The following is a 14,848-nucleotide window of genomic DNA, read 5'->3' on the forward strand; positions in this document are numbered from 1 at the left end:
GTCAAGTTAGTCTTCGTATAGTTACGCCCACCAATCGAAGTCCTAGCGGAACTAGTATTGGGCAAGGGTGACACAACTCGAGATATATAAAGAGTGTAGGATGAAAAAAAGAGGCAAGATTCCCACTGTCCTATTGGTGGAACGTTCTCCAAAAACAAACTCCTTTACCAAGATACCATTGGGCCAAAATGATCTATCAGTTATAATGTCCAAAAACATGCTCGGAACTATTATCTTAAAAGAAGACATACCACGAGATTTAGAGAAACTAAATTTAAAGACTTTTAATTCATAATCGGGTAAATCCACAATCTTGGATTTCACGTAACTCCTAATGTTGTCAGTTGAAGTATCAACCAGCTAAAAATACTATGATCCGCGGAGCCACAACAATTCGCTCATTAGAAGGACCATCACCATTATTTACAGCCGCTAAATCCATTTTAGAGTAGGGAATGAATCAGATTAATATTTTTAAGGCCGAGTCACTGAGTGGTCGCCCCATCCCCCAAACCGGTCATGTTTGCCGACTATGGAAATATGGGGCTCAAATGAAAGGTATTTGGGAGTAGACCACGAATCTGATATCAACATTCGGGACCAACTGCCTAGGGGACGTCCCAACACCATATTTTCAGACTATTGCAATAAGGGGCTTAAATGAAAGGTATTTGAGATTAGAAAACGAATTTGATATCTGATTTCGAGGCCACTGCCAATATGGGGTTCAAATAAATGATATATAGATATATGAGAATAGAGCACGTAGCTAATATTTTTTCAGGGCTAAGTGTTTGTGGGACCACCCCACTCACCAAAACACCCCTAAATCGGGCATATTTACCGACCATGTCAAGGTGGGGCTCATATGAAATTGATACCCACTTTCGGGACCAATTTTCTGAAGTCTACCCCTTTCCCAAAATACCCCACCAACAGCAATTTTTAAGTTACCATCGCAATATCGGGTTCCAATAAAGGTATTTGGGAGTTGAATGCGAATATCCAACTGTGGGACCATATATTTGGGCTACCGCTCTTTCCCTAAAAACCCCCAAATGTAAAAATGACCATGCCATTATGTGGCAAAAATTTAAGGTATTTGAGTTTGGAAAACTAATTTGAAAACCAATTTTGTGGCCAAACATTTGGGGGACGCCTCTACTTAAACCAATGTCGAAAATTAAAGTTCTGGACAATGGCAATATGGGGTTTAAATAAATGGCATTTGAAACAAGAGCACGATGCTGATATCGGGCGGAAATAAAGTCTTTTAGAATGGCATTAAACCCTCCGATCGAATTCGTGGTCCAATAAAGATCATATGAAATTCAGATAGAGGCACTTATATTATTATATTGTTAGTCAAGCGATATGCACATACTTTTTTCGTAGCATGGCATATCACTAAAAGCTCCTTTTTTGTCGAAAATAAATATATAAAGGATAATTTTGTTCCATATAAAGTAACAGCAGGCGCAGCGGAAAAATTTTAAGAAAATTGGTTCATCCGGATTTGTGTCCATCCGGAACACACAAAAAAACCGAAATACATTGATTTTCATCCCCTTCACCATAGGATGGGGGTACTTTAATCTAGACATTGCGTGTGCCGCACCTCGAATTATTTTTCGCCTTGACATTCTGAGTCGATCTACCCATGGCTGTCCGTCCGTTCGAAATTTTGCACAGATACTTCTTATTGACTTCAGTCATTGGGAATTGTAAGTGGTTCATATCGGTTCAGATTTTTCAGCCTCTAGAGTTCGGGTTTAGTCGGTTCATAACCTGGCAAGGCTTCCATAGAAGCCGATCTCGTAGGAGTACTTCTTCAGTCCCTAGAGGACGCGATTTTTTTCCGATTTGGCTGAAATTTTTAACATTTACTTTACCAACGATCTTCAACAGTATGGTCTGAATCGGTCTTTAGCCTGATATAGCTCCCATAGAAACCGATCTCTTGATTTGACTTCCTGTGGTCCTACAGGAGGCAATTCTCCATTTATTCATGGTGGAGGGTATATAAAATTCGGCTTGGCCGAACTTAGCACGTCTTTACTTTAGAATTTGCAAAACGAAAAAATTGATCAGTTGAGGGGGCCCTTACTATATAGAATTAAAAAAAGTATACACTCCAATTTTTTATGGCAAAGTTGGCAAGAGTTAAGGTTAAGTTAAAGCAGAGAAGGCCCTATAGCGATATATATACATATGGATAAAGTATACATTAACCGCATTTTTGAATAATCATTTTTCTTTCTAGATGCTTTGGTATCAAAACTCATTCCTATTGGACCCAACAGATAGACGATCTATGTATCCGAGGGATGATCGCTATAGTTTGATAATAAGAAATTTTCAACCTTCAGATTTTGGGAATTACAGTTGCGTGGCTGATAACGCGCTGGGAAGAACTAAAAAGTATATTGAAGTTTCTGGCCGGCCAGGCCCAGCGGATTTTATATCACCCGCCCTTAGTGGTTCGTTGGATCACTACAATCTTACATGGACCATTGAGTCTATTCCAGTGCTTGAAGAGATAAAGCTCTTATATCGACGACTCTTGGTAAAAAATGTTTAAATTTAGTTTTTCCTTTACAAATTACGTTTGACATTCATGTACCAATATTTACTAGATGAATGAAACTTACCAACACCCTGGGAAGTGGCATGAATTTCACATTAAGCCATCTGCCATTAGAACTGACAGTACCCATTATTTGATGTCATACGTAATAAAAAATCTAGAACATAATGCTGTATATGAGGCTATAGTGCAAGCCCGAAATAAATATGGATGGAATGAGGTACGTCAAATTGCTTATTACTTAAGTACTACATAATATGACAAATTCAAACAATCAGAACTGCCATAAATAAAACTGTTGGACTATCTTGCATATGTCACTCAGCGCGGTTTAATTCAAACTCCAATCGTATGACTCTAAAATGTTTTCTCTCCTTAGATCAGCGACATACATCAATTCTATACTCGTAATCATGACTTACTCTTGGACTTGGATATGGAATACAAGATGGGGATTGCAAGCAGTGGATCCAAAAATAGAATAATTGAGTTACTCTTCGCTTTATCAATAATGGAAGTTATGATTGTTATATTTGTAGAATTTTAAGGATATATCTTTTTGAACACAATGCTGTTTTTACTGTTGTTGCAAATATGTTTTATTTAATTTATTTGTGAAATGTGCCTTACATTAAGCGTTTATGTATAGTATCTCGTTATATTTATTTATAATCTCTTTGTGTATATATAAACTGACAATTTTGTGTATATATATGCAGACATCGGAGTGGCTCAAAACTGTATGGACTCATTTTCGATATTCGAATGAAACAATGGCAGTGCATTGTTCGTTCATGGCCATATACAAATTCCGAATTGTATGCAAAATTATTGCCGACTTCTGAACAAAAACTAGAATGTGCAATTCGCAATTTGCGTTTATTGATACAGTTTCACGATGAACTGGAAACTTTATTGCGATGCCACTGGCAACCAACTAGATCCCGTTATTATATAAAGATATCTGCTTTGCAATGGCCATATTTTGGACAACGTCATAGTTTCATTAGTCTCTCTAAAATGAACATGTGCACTCCAATACTGTTTTGACTTACTCTGGAAAACATATATACAGTATTCGAACATTTATTTTGTACTTCCATAATTTTGCACTTGATCCGTTTTGTCCCATTAACACATTTTAATTGGTATGAAGATACAACATTTCTATTTAGTGATTACGTAATTAGTAAAATAACACTTCGTATGTAATTTTCATAACTTAAGCAGAGTTTGCCAGCTCCTTGGGTGGGAGAATGTCAGACTATAGGAAGTAGAATTCACTTATACATATATAGAGTTGTGAGTACTCCTCTGTCGTACGGTTTTACGTAGGTACTGCTGCATGTACAAAATTATGAACATTTTCGTACATTAAGAGTGCACACCTGTATAGCAATATTTAAGGCAAAGATAGTAATGTATAAATATAAAATGTATATAATTTACCGAATAGATTATCAAGTATCTATAAGTTTTAACTATGTATAATTACACTATATGTATTCGATATAACCGAAACTTGTATACCCACCATAAATAGTTGATGCAAAGCCATGTATTCATAGAGTATTTCACTAAGCAAAATGACCTTAGAATGCTTTGTATACTGCAGATTTGTTTGATGCAAATTCGTATAGAGTTAGTAGTCAAACATGTCTGTTTAGCAAATCTTTTATAAGGGAAAATCTATACTAGTAACAGATGTATGTATGTATGCCAAGGTAAAACTTTATATTACATTTAGATATTGATTTTCAAGCTGTAAGTAGTAATTTTTTATTTAAATAGTTAAAAACAGATTAAGGGCTTAAAATAAAAAAAGGAGAACTAACTGTTTAAGGATTCACAATAAATGTAAATACATATTTTAAAATGCCTTCCTTCAATGAACTGGAACGGAATTGATTGGAAACATGGTTTGTATTTGTTAACTTTCTCTTTCGAGTTGAGCTTGACAAGTTCGGCTAATGGGCAAAAATGTTCTGCCATAGCCAATTAAAGTTCTGGACATGTGTGGAGGAGGACATGATGTTTCAATTAAAATTAATGGAGGTAGTGATCCTCGTCAAACTCGTCTTGTGCCATGCCTTTAGGCTCAACCAAACTTGTGAGAACTCGCATTGTGTCAAGGTCCACCACAATGCTAGTTCCCTTCTCCTTCTCCTCCCTGTAGAAGACCTCCCAATTCTCCTGATACCTAACCTTAGTTTTGTTTGCTTAAAACTTTGACCATGCTTTCTGTCGCGAACTTGCTACCCCATCATTTGATGAAGGCCGTCGCCTTTGTTAGCTGGTCGATATCTATCTTTATTTCCAAGCCAAGTTATTGGCCTCCCAGGGGGCTTTTTGGCGGATTAATGTATTCTGCTGTCGCGAAGGTCAGCATCAAGATGTATCCTCTATACTCGCGATAATCTGGCGGAGTCCTATCGGATGCACTTCTGATATCGATGACTGAATACATCAACTATTTCAGTGTGCTTCCTGGCCAATTTGGCATAAGAGAGCGGCTCCTTACCTGTTTCTTCGATCAGCTTGCCTTCCGCGATGTCTATAAAAGCAAGTAAGAGCGTGGTAAGTTCGGCCGGGCCGAATCTTATATACCCTCCACCATGGATCGCAATTGTCGAGTTCTATGCGCAGTATCTCTTTTTAGGCAAACAAAGAATATTGAATAAGAACTGTTATGCTATTGAAGCTATTGCAAGTCATATTCCGATTCGGACCATAAATGAAAGCTGAACATTGTAGAAGTCATTGTGTAATATTCCAGTTCAATCGGATAAGAATTGCGCCTTGTAGCAGGGACTCAAGAAGGAAAATCGGGAGATCGGTTTATATGGGAGCTGTATCAAGCTATTGATCGATTCAGACCATATTTGACATATATGTCGAAGGTCATGAGAGAAGCCGTTGTACAAAATTTCTTCCAAATCGCATGAGAATTGCGCCCTCTAGAGGCTCAAGAAGTGAAGATCCCAGATTGGTTAATATGGGAGCTATATCAGGTTATGTACCAATTTGCGCCATACTTAGCACAGTTATTGGAAGTCATAACAAAACACCTCATGCGAAATTTCAGCTAAATCGGATGAGAATTGCGCGCTCTATTGGCTCAAGAAGTCAAGATCCAAGATTGTTTTTATATGACAGCTATACCAAGCTATGAAACGATTTAAATCATACTAAACACAGTTGTTGGAAGTAATACCAAAACATTACGTGCAAAATTTCAGTCAAATCGGACGAGAATCGCGCCCTTTGAAGGTTCAAGCGCAGTTGTTGGAAGTGATACCAAAACACCACGTGCAGTATTTCAGTCAAATCCGATATATCAAAACATGGACCGACGTGGCCTATTTACAATCCGAACTGACCTACACTAATAAGAAGCATTTGTGCAAAATTTCAAGCTGATAGCTTTACTCCTTCGAAAGTTAGCGTGCTTTCGACAGACAGACGGACATACATGGCTAGATCGACTTAAAATGACATGACGATCAAGAATATATATACTTTATGGGGTCTCAGACGCATATTTCGAGGTGTTACAAACAGAATGACGAAATTAGTACACCCCCATCCTATGGTGAAGGGTATAAAAAGAGCAATACACATGAGAATACATGCCGATTGGGGCGAACTCCATTCGTGAAATTCAACGGCAATGCTAGGAGTTATAAGGGAAACATGTTTGCTAAATTTCGTGAGAATCGGTTGACAAATGAGCAAGTTATGGCAATATTAGTCCATATCGGATGAACATGTATATGGGAGCTATCTGAACCGATTTCGATCGAAATCCAAATATTTGGTGGTAGTCGCAGAAGAAGAAAAGGGAAGATCGGTTGATAAATGCGGTTGCAAAGGCTCTAAATGGGAAATTGGGAGATAAATATATAAGGAAGCTATAACTAAATCTCAGCCAATTTTTATAAAATTCACCATTAATATCGAGAGTCTACTTGAAGATGATCGGATATAAATTGCGATATATACTTTGTATACAAATTAACATGGCAGACGAAAAGACAGACAGATGGACATAGCTAAATATAATCAGAAAGTGATTCTGAGTCGATCAGTACACTTGTCAATGGTTCTATCTCTCTTCCTTCTGGGTGTTATAAACAAATTCACTAAATTATAATACCACAAAGTAGTGGAGTAGGGTATAAAAGTGGGTTACCTATAATGAGTAAAATAATTACATATTGGTAATACAGATTTAAGGGATGTCCTTTTTATGATTTTTGGATTTATTTTTGATTTTTTGAATTAATTATTATTGATTTATTAAACTGTCTACATCGTTTACACTTTTTACACTATTGGCATTTCCGTACTTTGCTATAAAACTCATAGATTAAGCGGCAGAGAGAAATTAGTCTTTTTTAGCCACGGTATCCCCCAGGGTCAATATGGAACAAACAAACAAATTATTAAAAATATTTATAAATGCTAGCTGTATGAATTAAAAAGAGATTCAAGACCATGTTGGACCCTTCTCGGCCTTCCTTCAAAATATTCCGCATTTTTTACTTACTCTGATTTCCTCTCATCTGAGTACCATATTGCCTAGATTGAAGGCGTTCAAAATTCTCAAAACCCGTTTGGACCCTTCCTGGACTTGCTTTCTGGGCAAATTTTTCAACTAATTTGAATTTTCCTTCATTAAAGTACCATATTGCGTAGATTGAAGTAGTTCAAAATTCTCAAGCCCTCTTACACTCTAAGGCGTGGCCTATATTTTTCTTTAACTCAACATCACCTTCAACGTTTCATCCCTATTTCCAGCATACATACCATCATCATAAAAACCATAAAAATAATCACATCATTATTATAATTACTGCCATAATAATCGTCATTTTTATCAGCATCAACTTTATTATTACTTATTACGATAACTTCCTTATCATCATCATAATTAAAACTTAATTACTCTCACAATAATTGTTACTATCGCAATAGTAATAATCATGTTTTTAGTAAAATAATCAGTAATTTGAAATACTTTTGTTTTTGAGAGTAATTATTAATTATTTACGCGTATTTATTTAAATACTCACTTCACTGCTCTTTTGAGCGTCCTAATCTGTTCGGTGATAACTATTGCCCCTTTACAGATTTATTCTTACCTGTTTGTGCGTAATTTTATTATTTTTTGTGTTTTTTTTCTTTTGAAAGACGAAAGGGAGTTTTCCTTGATATTTCTCTACATGAGTCTTAGACGAATATTTCGAGGAGTTACAAACAGAATGACGAAAATATTGTAGTATACCCCCATCCTATGGTGAAGGGTATAAAAATGAATTTGTGTTTGTTTGTTTATATGGTTTTTTGTGTTTGTTTGTTCCGTAAGACACAAAAACGGCTGAACCGATTTTTTTCAAATTTTCACAGATTGTGGGGAGTGGTCCGGAAGGAGCAAAAGGCTATATAATTTATTGATATTGGTTGGGGGGATAGGACCCTCCCCCTTACCCTAAAAGTACGACCCCACAATAAAAGTGAACCGATCGGGACAATATGGGATTCAAATGAAAGGTAGAAGACTACGAATTGAATATTAAAATTGGATCCAAGTGACTGGGGGGCCGCCCCGACCCCAAAACCCCATAAAATTGGTTTATTGGACGATAACGACAATATGGGACTCGAATGAAAGGCATTTGGGAGTAGATTACGAAAACGGTCCGGAAGGAGGAAAAGGCTTTTTAGTTTGTTAATATTGGAAGGGGGCGGACCCTCACCGTTACCCCAAAAACACCACTTAAAATCAAAAGTGGACCGATAGGGGAAATATGGGTATCAAAATTAATGGTATTGGGGAGTAGAATACGAATATGTTAAAAATTGGGAAGAAGAATGCGAGGGGTCGTCCCACCCCAAAAACTCCCCCAAACAAACATATTGAACGTTAATATCAATATGGGACTCAAATGAAAGGTATTCGGGACTAGTCTACGAATATGACATAAAAAATGAGGTCCAAGAAATTGGGGGTCGCCCCACTCTCAAATGGGAATATAATTCGATCCTAGCTAGATGAGCCTCAAATTAAAGGCATTTGGTAGCAGATTACGAATATGACATTAAACTTTGTGTCCAAGAATCTAGGTGGTGCTTCACCTCCCCATTAAAACAATGGGGGGTCAAGTGATACATATTTTTAAGTGGAGTGCGTCATTCAAATTTGTGCTCAAGTGACAGATGGAGTGTAGTGCCCCCACCAAACGGCTGTATACACCAATTATGACAATATGGGGTTGAATTCAAAGTATAAGGTTGTGGACTGTCTTTATTCTGCTCATATATGTATCTAGCGGACCATCTCACCTCAAAACAGTTGATCAATTTTAATGACCTAACAGTACACTGCCGCCGTACCCCCAAAGTTATGACGTTCAGTGTGATAGGAGCAGTTGCAAAACTTAAGTCAATGTGGCTGCCATTTTGCCAAATTAGTATGTTTAGCCATATAGTATGTTATAGACAACCACTACGTCATGATCAATATTATAGGCGCTAAGCCGCTCCAAGCGAGTAGCAGAACAGACATAGGAAATCTATAGACTCATAATATATTTTCAAAAACGCTTTAACAGATGGGAGACATGCAAAATTCTCAGTCGTTTATATGTGGTTGCGCAAGCAACCGGGGCGACATGGAAAGGAGAACTTTTGAGTTATTTTGTTAATATTTTCGGTATCAAAGTCTAAAGTCTATTCTGTTTGCCAATGAATCAACTGAATGGAGACGCCACCACGAGCAGAGAAAGGGCAGAGTAGTAAAAATTGATCATGCAGCATTTAAAGAAAGAAAAATAAAGTATAGGAATTTCGTTTTGGTTTATTGCTATATTGTTTTTTAAATTTCCCACCCTTAGATAGGTGTTTCAGGTAGTTTAAGTGGCTAGCTTTGCCATAGATAAAAATTTATTTAGTAGAGTGCGAATATCGAAGTTTGTGTTAAACTCCTAGAGGAGAAGGCTCGACGAACGTATACAGAATCAGAGCTATTTGGAGGGTAGGTTACGTTACTGAGATGACATTTTTCTACGTCTTGAAAGCGAAAGCTCAGTGGAGCGGGTTTGATTGAAAATTTAGCACAAAGATAAGAAGCCTCCTTTTTATAGTCGAGCCCAAGTGGCATGCCGATAAGCACACGTTTTTTTCGTTTTGTCACTTGATTCGTTCGCCAAGTCATTGAAAACAGCTGATTTTATAAAGGGAAAATAGCTGTTTTCAATGACTTGGCGAACGAACCGAGTGACAACAAGTAAAAGCGTGAAAAGTTCGGCCCGGACGAATCTTACAAACCCTCTACCATGGATCTCATTTGTCATTTTTTTGCGCGTTATTTCTTTATAGGCAAACAAAATATAACGGATAAAAATTGCAAAGCTCTTGGAGCTATTACAGGTTATCAAACTGTTGGAGACCAGCCCTCTAGAGGCTCAGAGAATCAAATTAGGAGATCGGTTTAAGCCGGTTTGAACCATTCTTAGCACAGATTTTGGAAGAAATAACAAAATATCTTACACAAAATTTGAGATAAATCGGATAAGAATTGCGGCGTTTAGGGGCTTAAGAGATCAAGATCCAAAATCGGTTTATATGGCAGCTATATCAAAACATAGACCAATATAACCCACTTGAAATCCCAACTCACCTACATTAATAGGAAGTATTTCGAAAGTTAGCGTGCTTTCGACAGATGGACGGACCGACATGGCTAAATCGACTTAGAATATCAAGACGATCAAAAATATACATCCAGAATTTTTTTTCTGTAGTATTTGGCATCGGTAAGCCGAAGATGCTTACCCATGGGCAACGGTGACATTAGATACGCCGACAAAATTGGAAATTCGATTGAATTTAAAAATAGACAATGTGAAGGGAATCGACAGCGAGCATCACCAACAACAAATTCAGCGCTATCTGTTGGGAGATAGAAATTATTTGAATAGCCAAGCAAACCCGAATAAAGAAAAGAGAGCGAGAGGTACAGAAGAGTGTGTTCAAAGTTGATCAAATGCTTTTCACTACAGTTTTGACAAGTTGTCTGTCCTTCGAATAAATAAAAAAGGAACTAACCTTTGACTGTTTTAATTTTTATTTTTTAACCCTCCTACCCTGAGGCAATCTTCCCCATTGTCTAAAAGTTCTATAAAAACATGGAAGCAAAATAAATATGTAACATAGTGAATGCAAATAAGAGTAATTGAAAAGAAAGTTATAATTCATATGGTGTAAAAAGAATCGCAGCGAAAGGGCCGGGTTCAGCTATCTATTGTATATATATAAAAATGAATTTGTGTTTGTTTGTTTGTTTGTTTGTGGGTTTGTAAATTTGTTTGTTCCGTATAGACTCAAAAACGGCTGAACCGATTTCTTCCAAATTTGTACAGATTGTGGGGAGTGGTCCGGAAGGAGCAATAGGCTATATAATTTATTGGTATCGATAGGGGACGGACCCTTCCCTTTACCCAAAAAGTACGACCCCAAAATAAAAGTGAACCGATCGGGACAATATGGTACTCAAATTTTTAGTTTGTTGACATTGAAAGAGGGCGGACCCTCCCCCATTACCCCAAATACACCACTTAAAATCAAAAGTGGACCGATAGGGACAATATGGGTATCAAAGAAAGGTATTGAGGAGTAGAATATGAATATGGTATTAAAATTTGGGATCAAGTATGCGAGGGGTCGTCCAACCCCAAAACAAACATATTAAAAAGTAGTAAATATCAATAAGGGACTCAAATGAAAGGTATTCGGGACTAGACTATGAATCTTATACAATATATAATATACATTTGTGTTTGTTTGTATGTTTGTTTGTTTGTATGTTTGTTTGTTTGTATGTTTGTGTGTTCCTTATAGACTCAGAAACGGCTGAACCGATTTTCTTGGAATTTTCACTGATGGTGCATAATGACCCCGTGGTGAAAATAGGGTACTTCATTTTTGATATCTGAAGGGGGGATGGATGGTGCGATTTAAGCCAAATTTTGTGTGCTCTCAAATAGTACCCTAAAAATAAAAATTAGGTAACCAAATTTCCCTAAAACCCACCAAACATATATTTAGAACAATCACGACAATATGGGACTCAAATGAAAGATATTTAGGATAAGAAAACGTATCTGATATCCAATTGTCGGACCAAGTGCTAGGGGGACCACCCCAACCCCCAAAACACCCCTATATCGGACATATTTACCGACCATGACAATATGGGACTCAAATGAAAGGTATTTTCGAGTAAAATACGAAAAATACGATATTCATATGTGCGACCACGTTTCTGGGGGTCCACCCTTTTCCCAAAATACCCCCAAACAGGACTTATTTACTGACAATGGTAATATGGGGCTTAAATATAAGGTATTTGAATGTAGAATACGAATCTGATATCAAAATATGGGACCAAGTGTTTGGGGGCCGCCTCTCACCAAAAACATTCCCTAAAGGTGAAAAATTTACGACCATAGCAATATGGGGCTCAAATAAAAGGTCTTTGGGAGTAAAGCACGAATTTGATATCAATGTTCGGGAAAAGCGTTTATGGGGCCACCCAATCCCCACAACACCGCCCATATAGGAAGTATTTGTTGACTATAGCAATATGAGGCTCAAATAAGAGGGTTTTCAGAGTAGAACACTAATCCGATATATATTTTCAAGGCCAACTCACTCAGTGGCCGTCCATCCCCCAAAACACCCCCCAAACCGGTCTTGTTTGCCTTGACTATGGAAATATGGGGCTCAATTTTGATATCCAAATGTAGGACCATGTATCTAGGGCATCACCCCATCCCCAAAACACCCCCAAAGGGTAAACATTTTTCGACCATGCCAATATGTGGCTCAAATGAAAGGCATTTGAGATTAGAAAACTAATTTGATAACCTATTTTGGGGCCATGTGGGGGACGCCTCCTCCTGTAAACTCCCCTAAACCAATATGTGGTTTAAATAAATGATATTTGAGAGAATAGCACGATGCTGATATTTTTCAGGGCCAAGTGTTTCACCAACGAAAACACCCCTACAGCAGACATCATAAGAATATCGGGCTGAAATAAGATATTTTAAGAATGGAGTACACCATACATCCAAACTTAAATTTGAAGACCAATAAAGATCATATGGGACTCAGATAAAGGCACTTAAATTGTTAAACTGTTTGTCGAGCGATATCTTATTTTCGTGGCATGTTAATTCACTAAACGCTCTTTAATTGTCGACAGTAAATATTCCAAGGAAACTTTTGATCCATATAAAGTAAAAGAAGGCGCAGCGGAGCGGGCCCGGGTCAGCTAGTATGACATAAAAAACGAGGTCCATGTGATTCGGGGTCTCCCCACCATCAAATGGGAATTCGATCCTAGCTAGATGAGCCTCAAATAAAAGGTATTTGATGACAAATTACGAATATGGCATTAAACTTTGTGTCCAAGAATCTAGGTGGTGCGTTACCTCTTAAAGTCGCCTCCAATACTTTATTGGAGTGAGGTGCCCCCACTAAACGGATGTATACACCAATTATGACAATACGAGGTTAATTTCAAAGTATAAGGTTGTGGACTGCGAATATTATATCTTTATTCTGCTCATATATCTATCGGACCACCTCACCTCAAAACAGTTGATCAATTATAATGACCTAACAGGACACTGACGACATACTCCCAAAGTTATGACGTTCAGTGTGATAGGAGTCAAGTGGCAGCCATTTTTAGCTCATCGACAAGGCCTTCTTTTCCTAGAAAAGTCCAAACAACGTGCTGCAGGGAAACACTTTCATGTTCAAAAGTTTTATTTGGTTTAATTGCTAAGCACTATCGCCACCGCGCATAATATAAAGACCGGCGAATTAGTTATTTACCTCTGAGAATAGTTTAATATGGCAATTTGATTTGATTTAAAAACGACTAAATTTATTACCATTCAACAGGTAGCCATATAGTCAGTTATAGACAACTAACACATGATTATCAATGTTATGTGTATGTTCAAAAAAGCTCTAACAGATGGGAGGAATGTCAAATTCTCAGTCTTTTATATATTGCGCAAGCATCCGGGGCGACATGGAACGGTGAACTTTTAATTTATTTTGGGATAAGTCTAAACCTTTTCCTTATCGATGGCAGTACTAACATTTAAATAAGCGCCATTTATCATCTGAATGGATCAACTGAAGGGAGACGTCACCACGAACAGAGAGAGGGCAGAGTGGTTAAAATTTATCATGCAGCATTTATCTGTGTTATGGCAACCTATCGGTCTGTAAAATAAAGAAAAGTAATGTATAGGAATTTCGTTGCGGTTGTTTGATGTATTATTTTTTAAATTCTCCACCCTTAAACGGGCCTTAACAATAGGTGTTTCAGGTAATTTAAGTGGCTATCTTTACCATAGATGAAAATGTATTTAGTAGAGTGCGAATGTCCAAGTTTGTGTTAAACTGTAAGAGGGGAAGGCTCAACGAACGGACACAGAATCAGAGCTATTGAAGAGTAGGTTACCTTACAGAGGTGACATTTTTTTATGTCTTGAAAGTGAAAGCTCAGTGGAGCGGGTTTGATTGAAAATTTAGCTCCTTTTTAAAGTCGAGCCCAAGTAGCGTGACGATAAGCACACATTTTTTTTCGTCATTGAAAACAGCTGATTTTATAAAGGCAAAATAGCTGTTTTCAATGACTTACCGAACGAATCGAGGAACAACAAGTAAAAGCGTGAAAAGTTCGACCGAGCAGAATCTTACATACCCCCTACCATTGATCTCATTTACCATTTTTTTGCCGATATCTTTTTGTAGGCAAACAAAGGATAATAGATAAAAAATTCAAAGCTATTTCAGGTTATCAACAGTTCGGACCATGTTCGGTTTGGCTGTCAGAGACCATAATAGATGTCATTGTGCAAAATGTCAGCCAAAATTGGATAAGAATTGAGCCCTATAGTGGCTTATGAATTAAAATCGGAAGATCGGTTCATATGGGAGCTATATCAAGTTATGGACCCATTCAGACCATATTTGGCACGTATGCTTAGCCAAATCACATAAAAATTGCTCAAAGAGTGAAATTAGGAGATCGGTTTATATGGAAGCTATATCAAGCTTTAAACCGGTTTGAACCATACTTAGCACAGATGTTGGAAGACATAACAAAATATCTTATAGAAACTTTGAGACAAATCGGATACGAATTGAGACGTTTAGGGGCTCAAGAGGTCA

General features: G+C 37.4%; 1 protein-coding gene across 2 annotated transcripts in view; it reads left to right on the forward strand.

Moving 5' to 3' along the window:
• LOC106093197 (limbic system-associated membrane protein) overlaps positions 1-4,463 on the forward strand; it is a 101,361-nt gene extending 96,898 nt beyond the window's left edge. For both annotated transcript variants that reach the window (XM_013260213.2, XM_059360857.1), the window contains exons 6-8: positions 2,264-2,566; positions 2,637-2,807; positions 2,967-4,463. In XM_013260213.2, coding sequence (XP_013115667.1) covers positions 2,264-2,566; positions 2,637-2,807; positions 2,967-3,134 — 642 coding nt within the window. In that variant the 3' untranslated portion in view covers positions 3,135-4,463. The remainder of the gene's footprint in view (positions 1-2,263; positions 2,567-2,636; positions 2,808-2,966) is intronic.
• Positions 4,464-14,848: the final 10,385 nt, after the last annotated feature.

The sequence above is a fragment of the Stomoxys calcitrans genome, chromosome 1, assembly GCF_963082655.1.
Source record: "Stomoxys calcitrans chromosome 1, idStoCalc2.1, whole genome shotgun sequence".
NCBI classification, from domain to species: Eukaryota; Metazoa; Arthropoda; class Insecta; order Diptera; family Muscidae; genus Stomoxys; species Stomoxys calcitrans.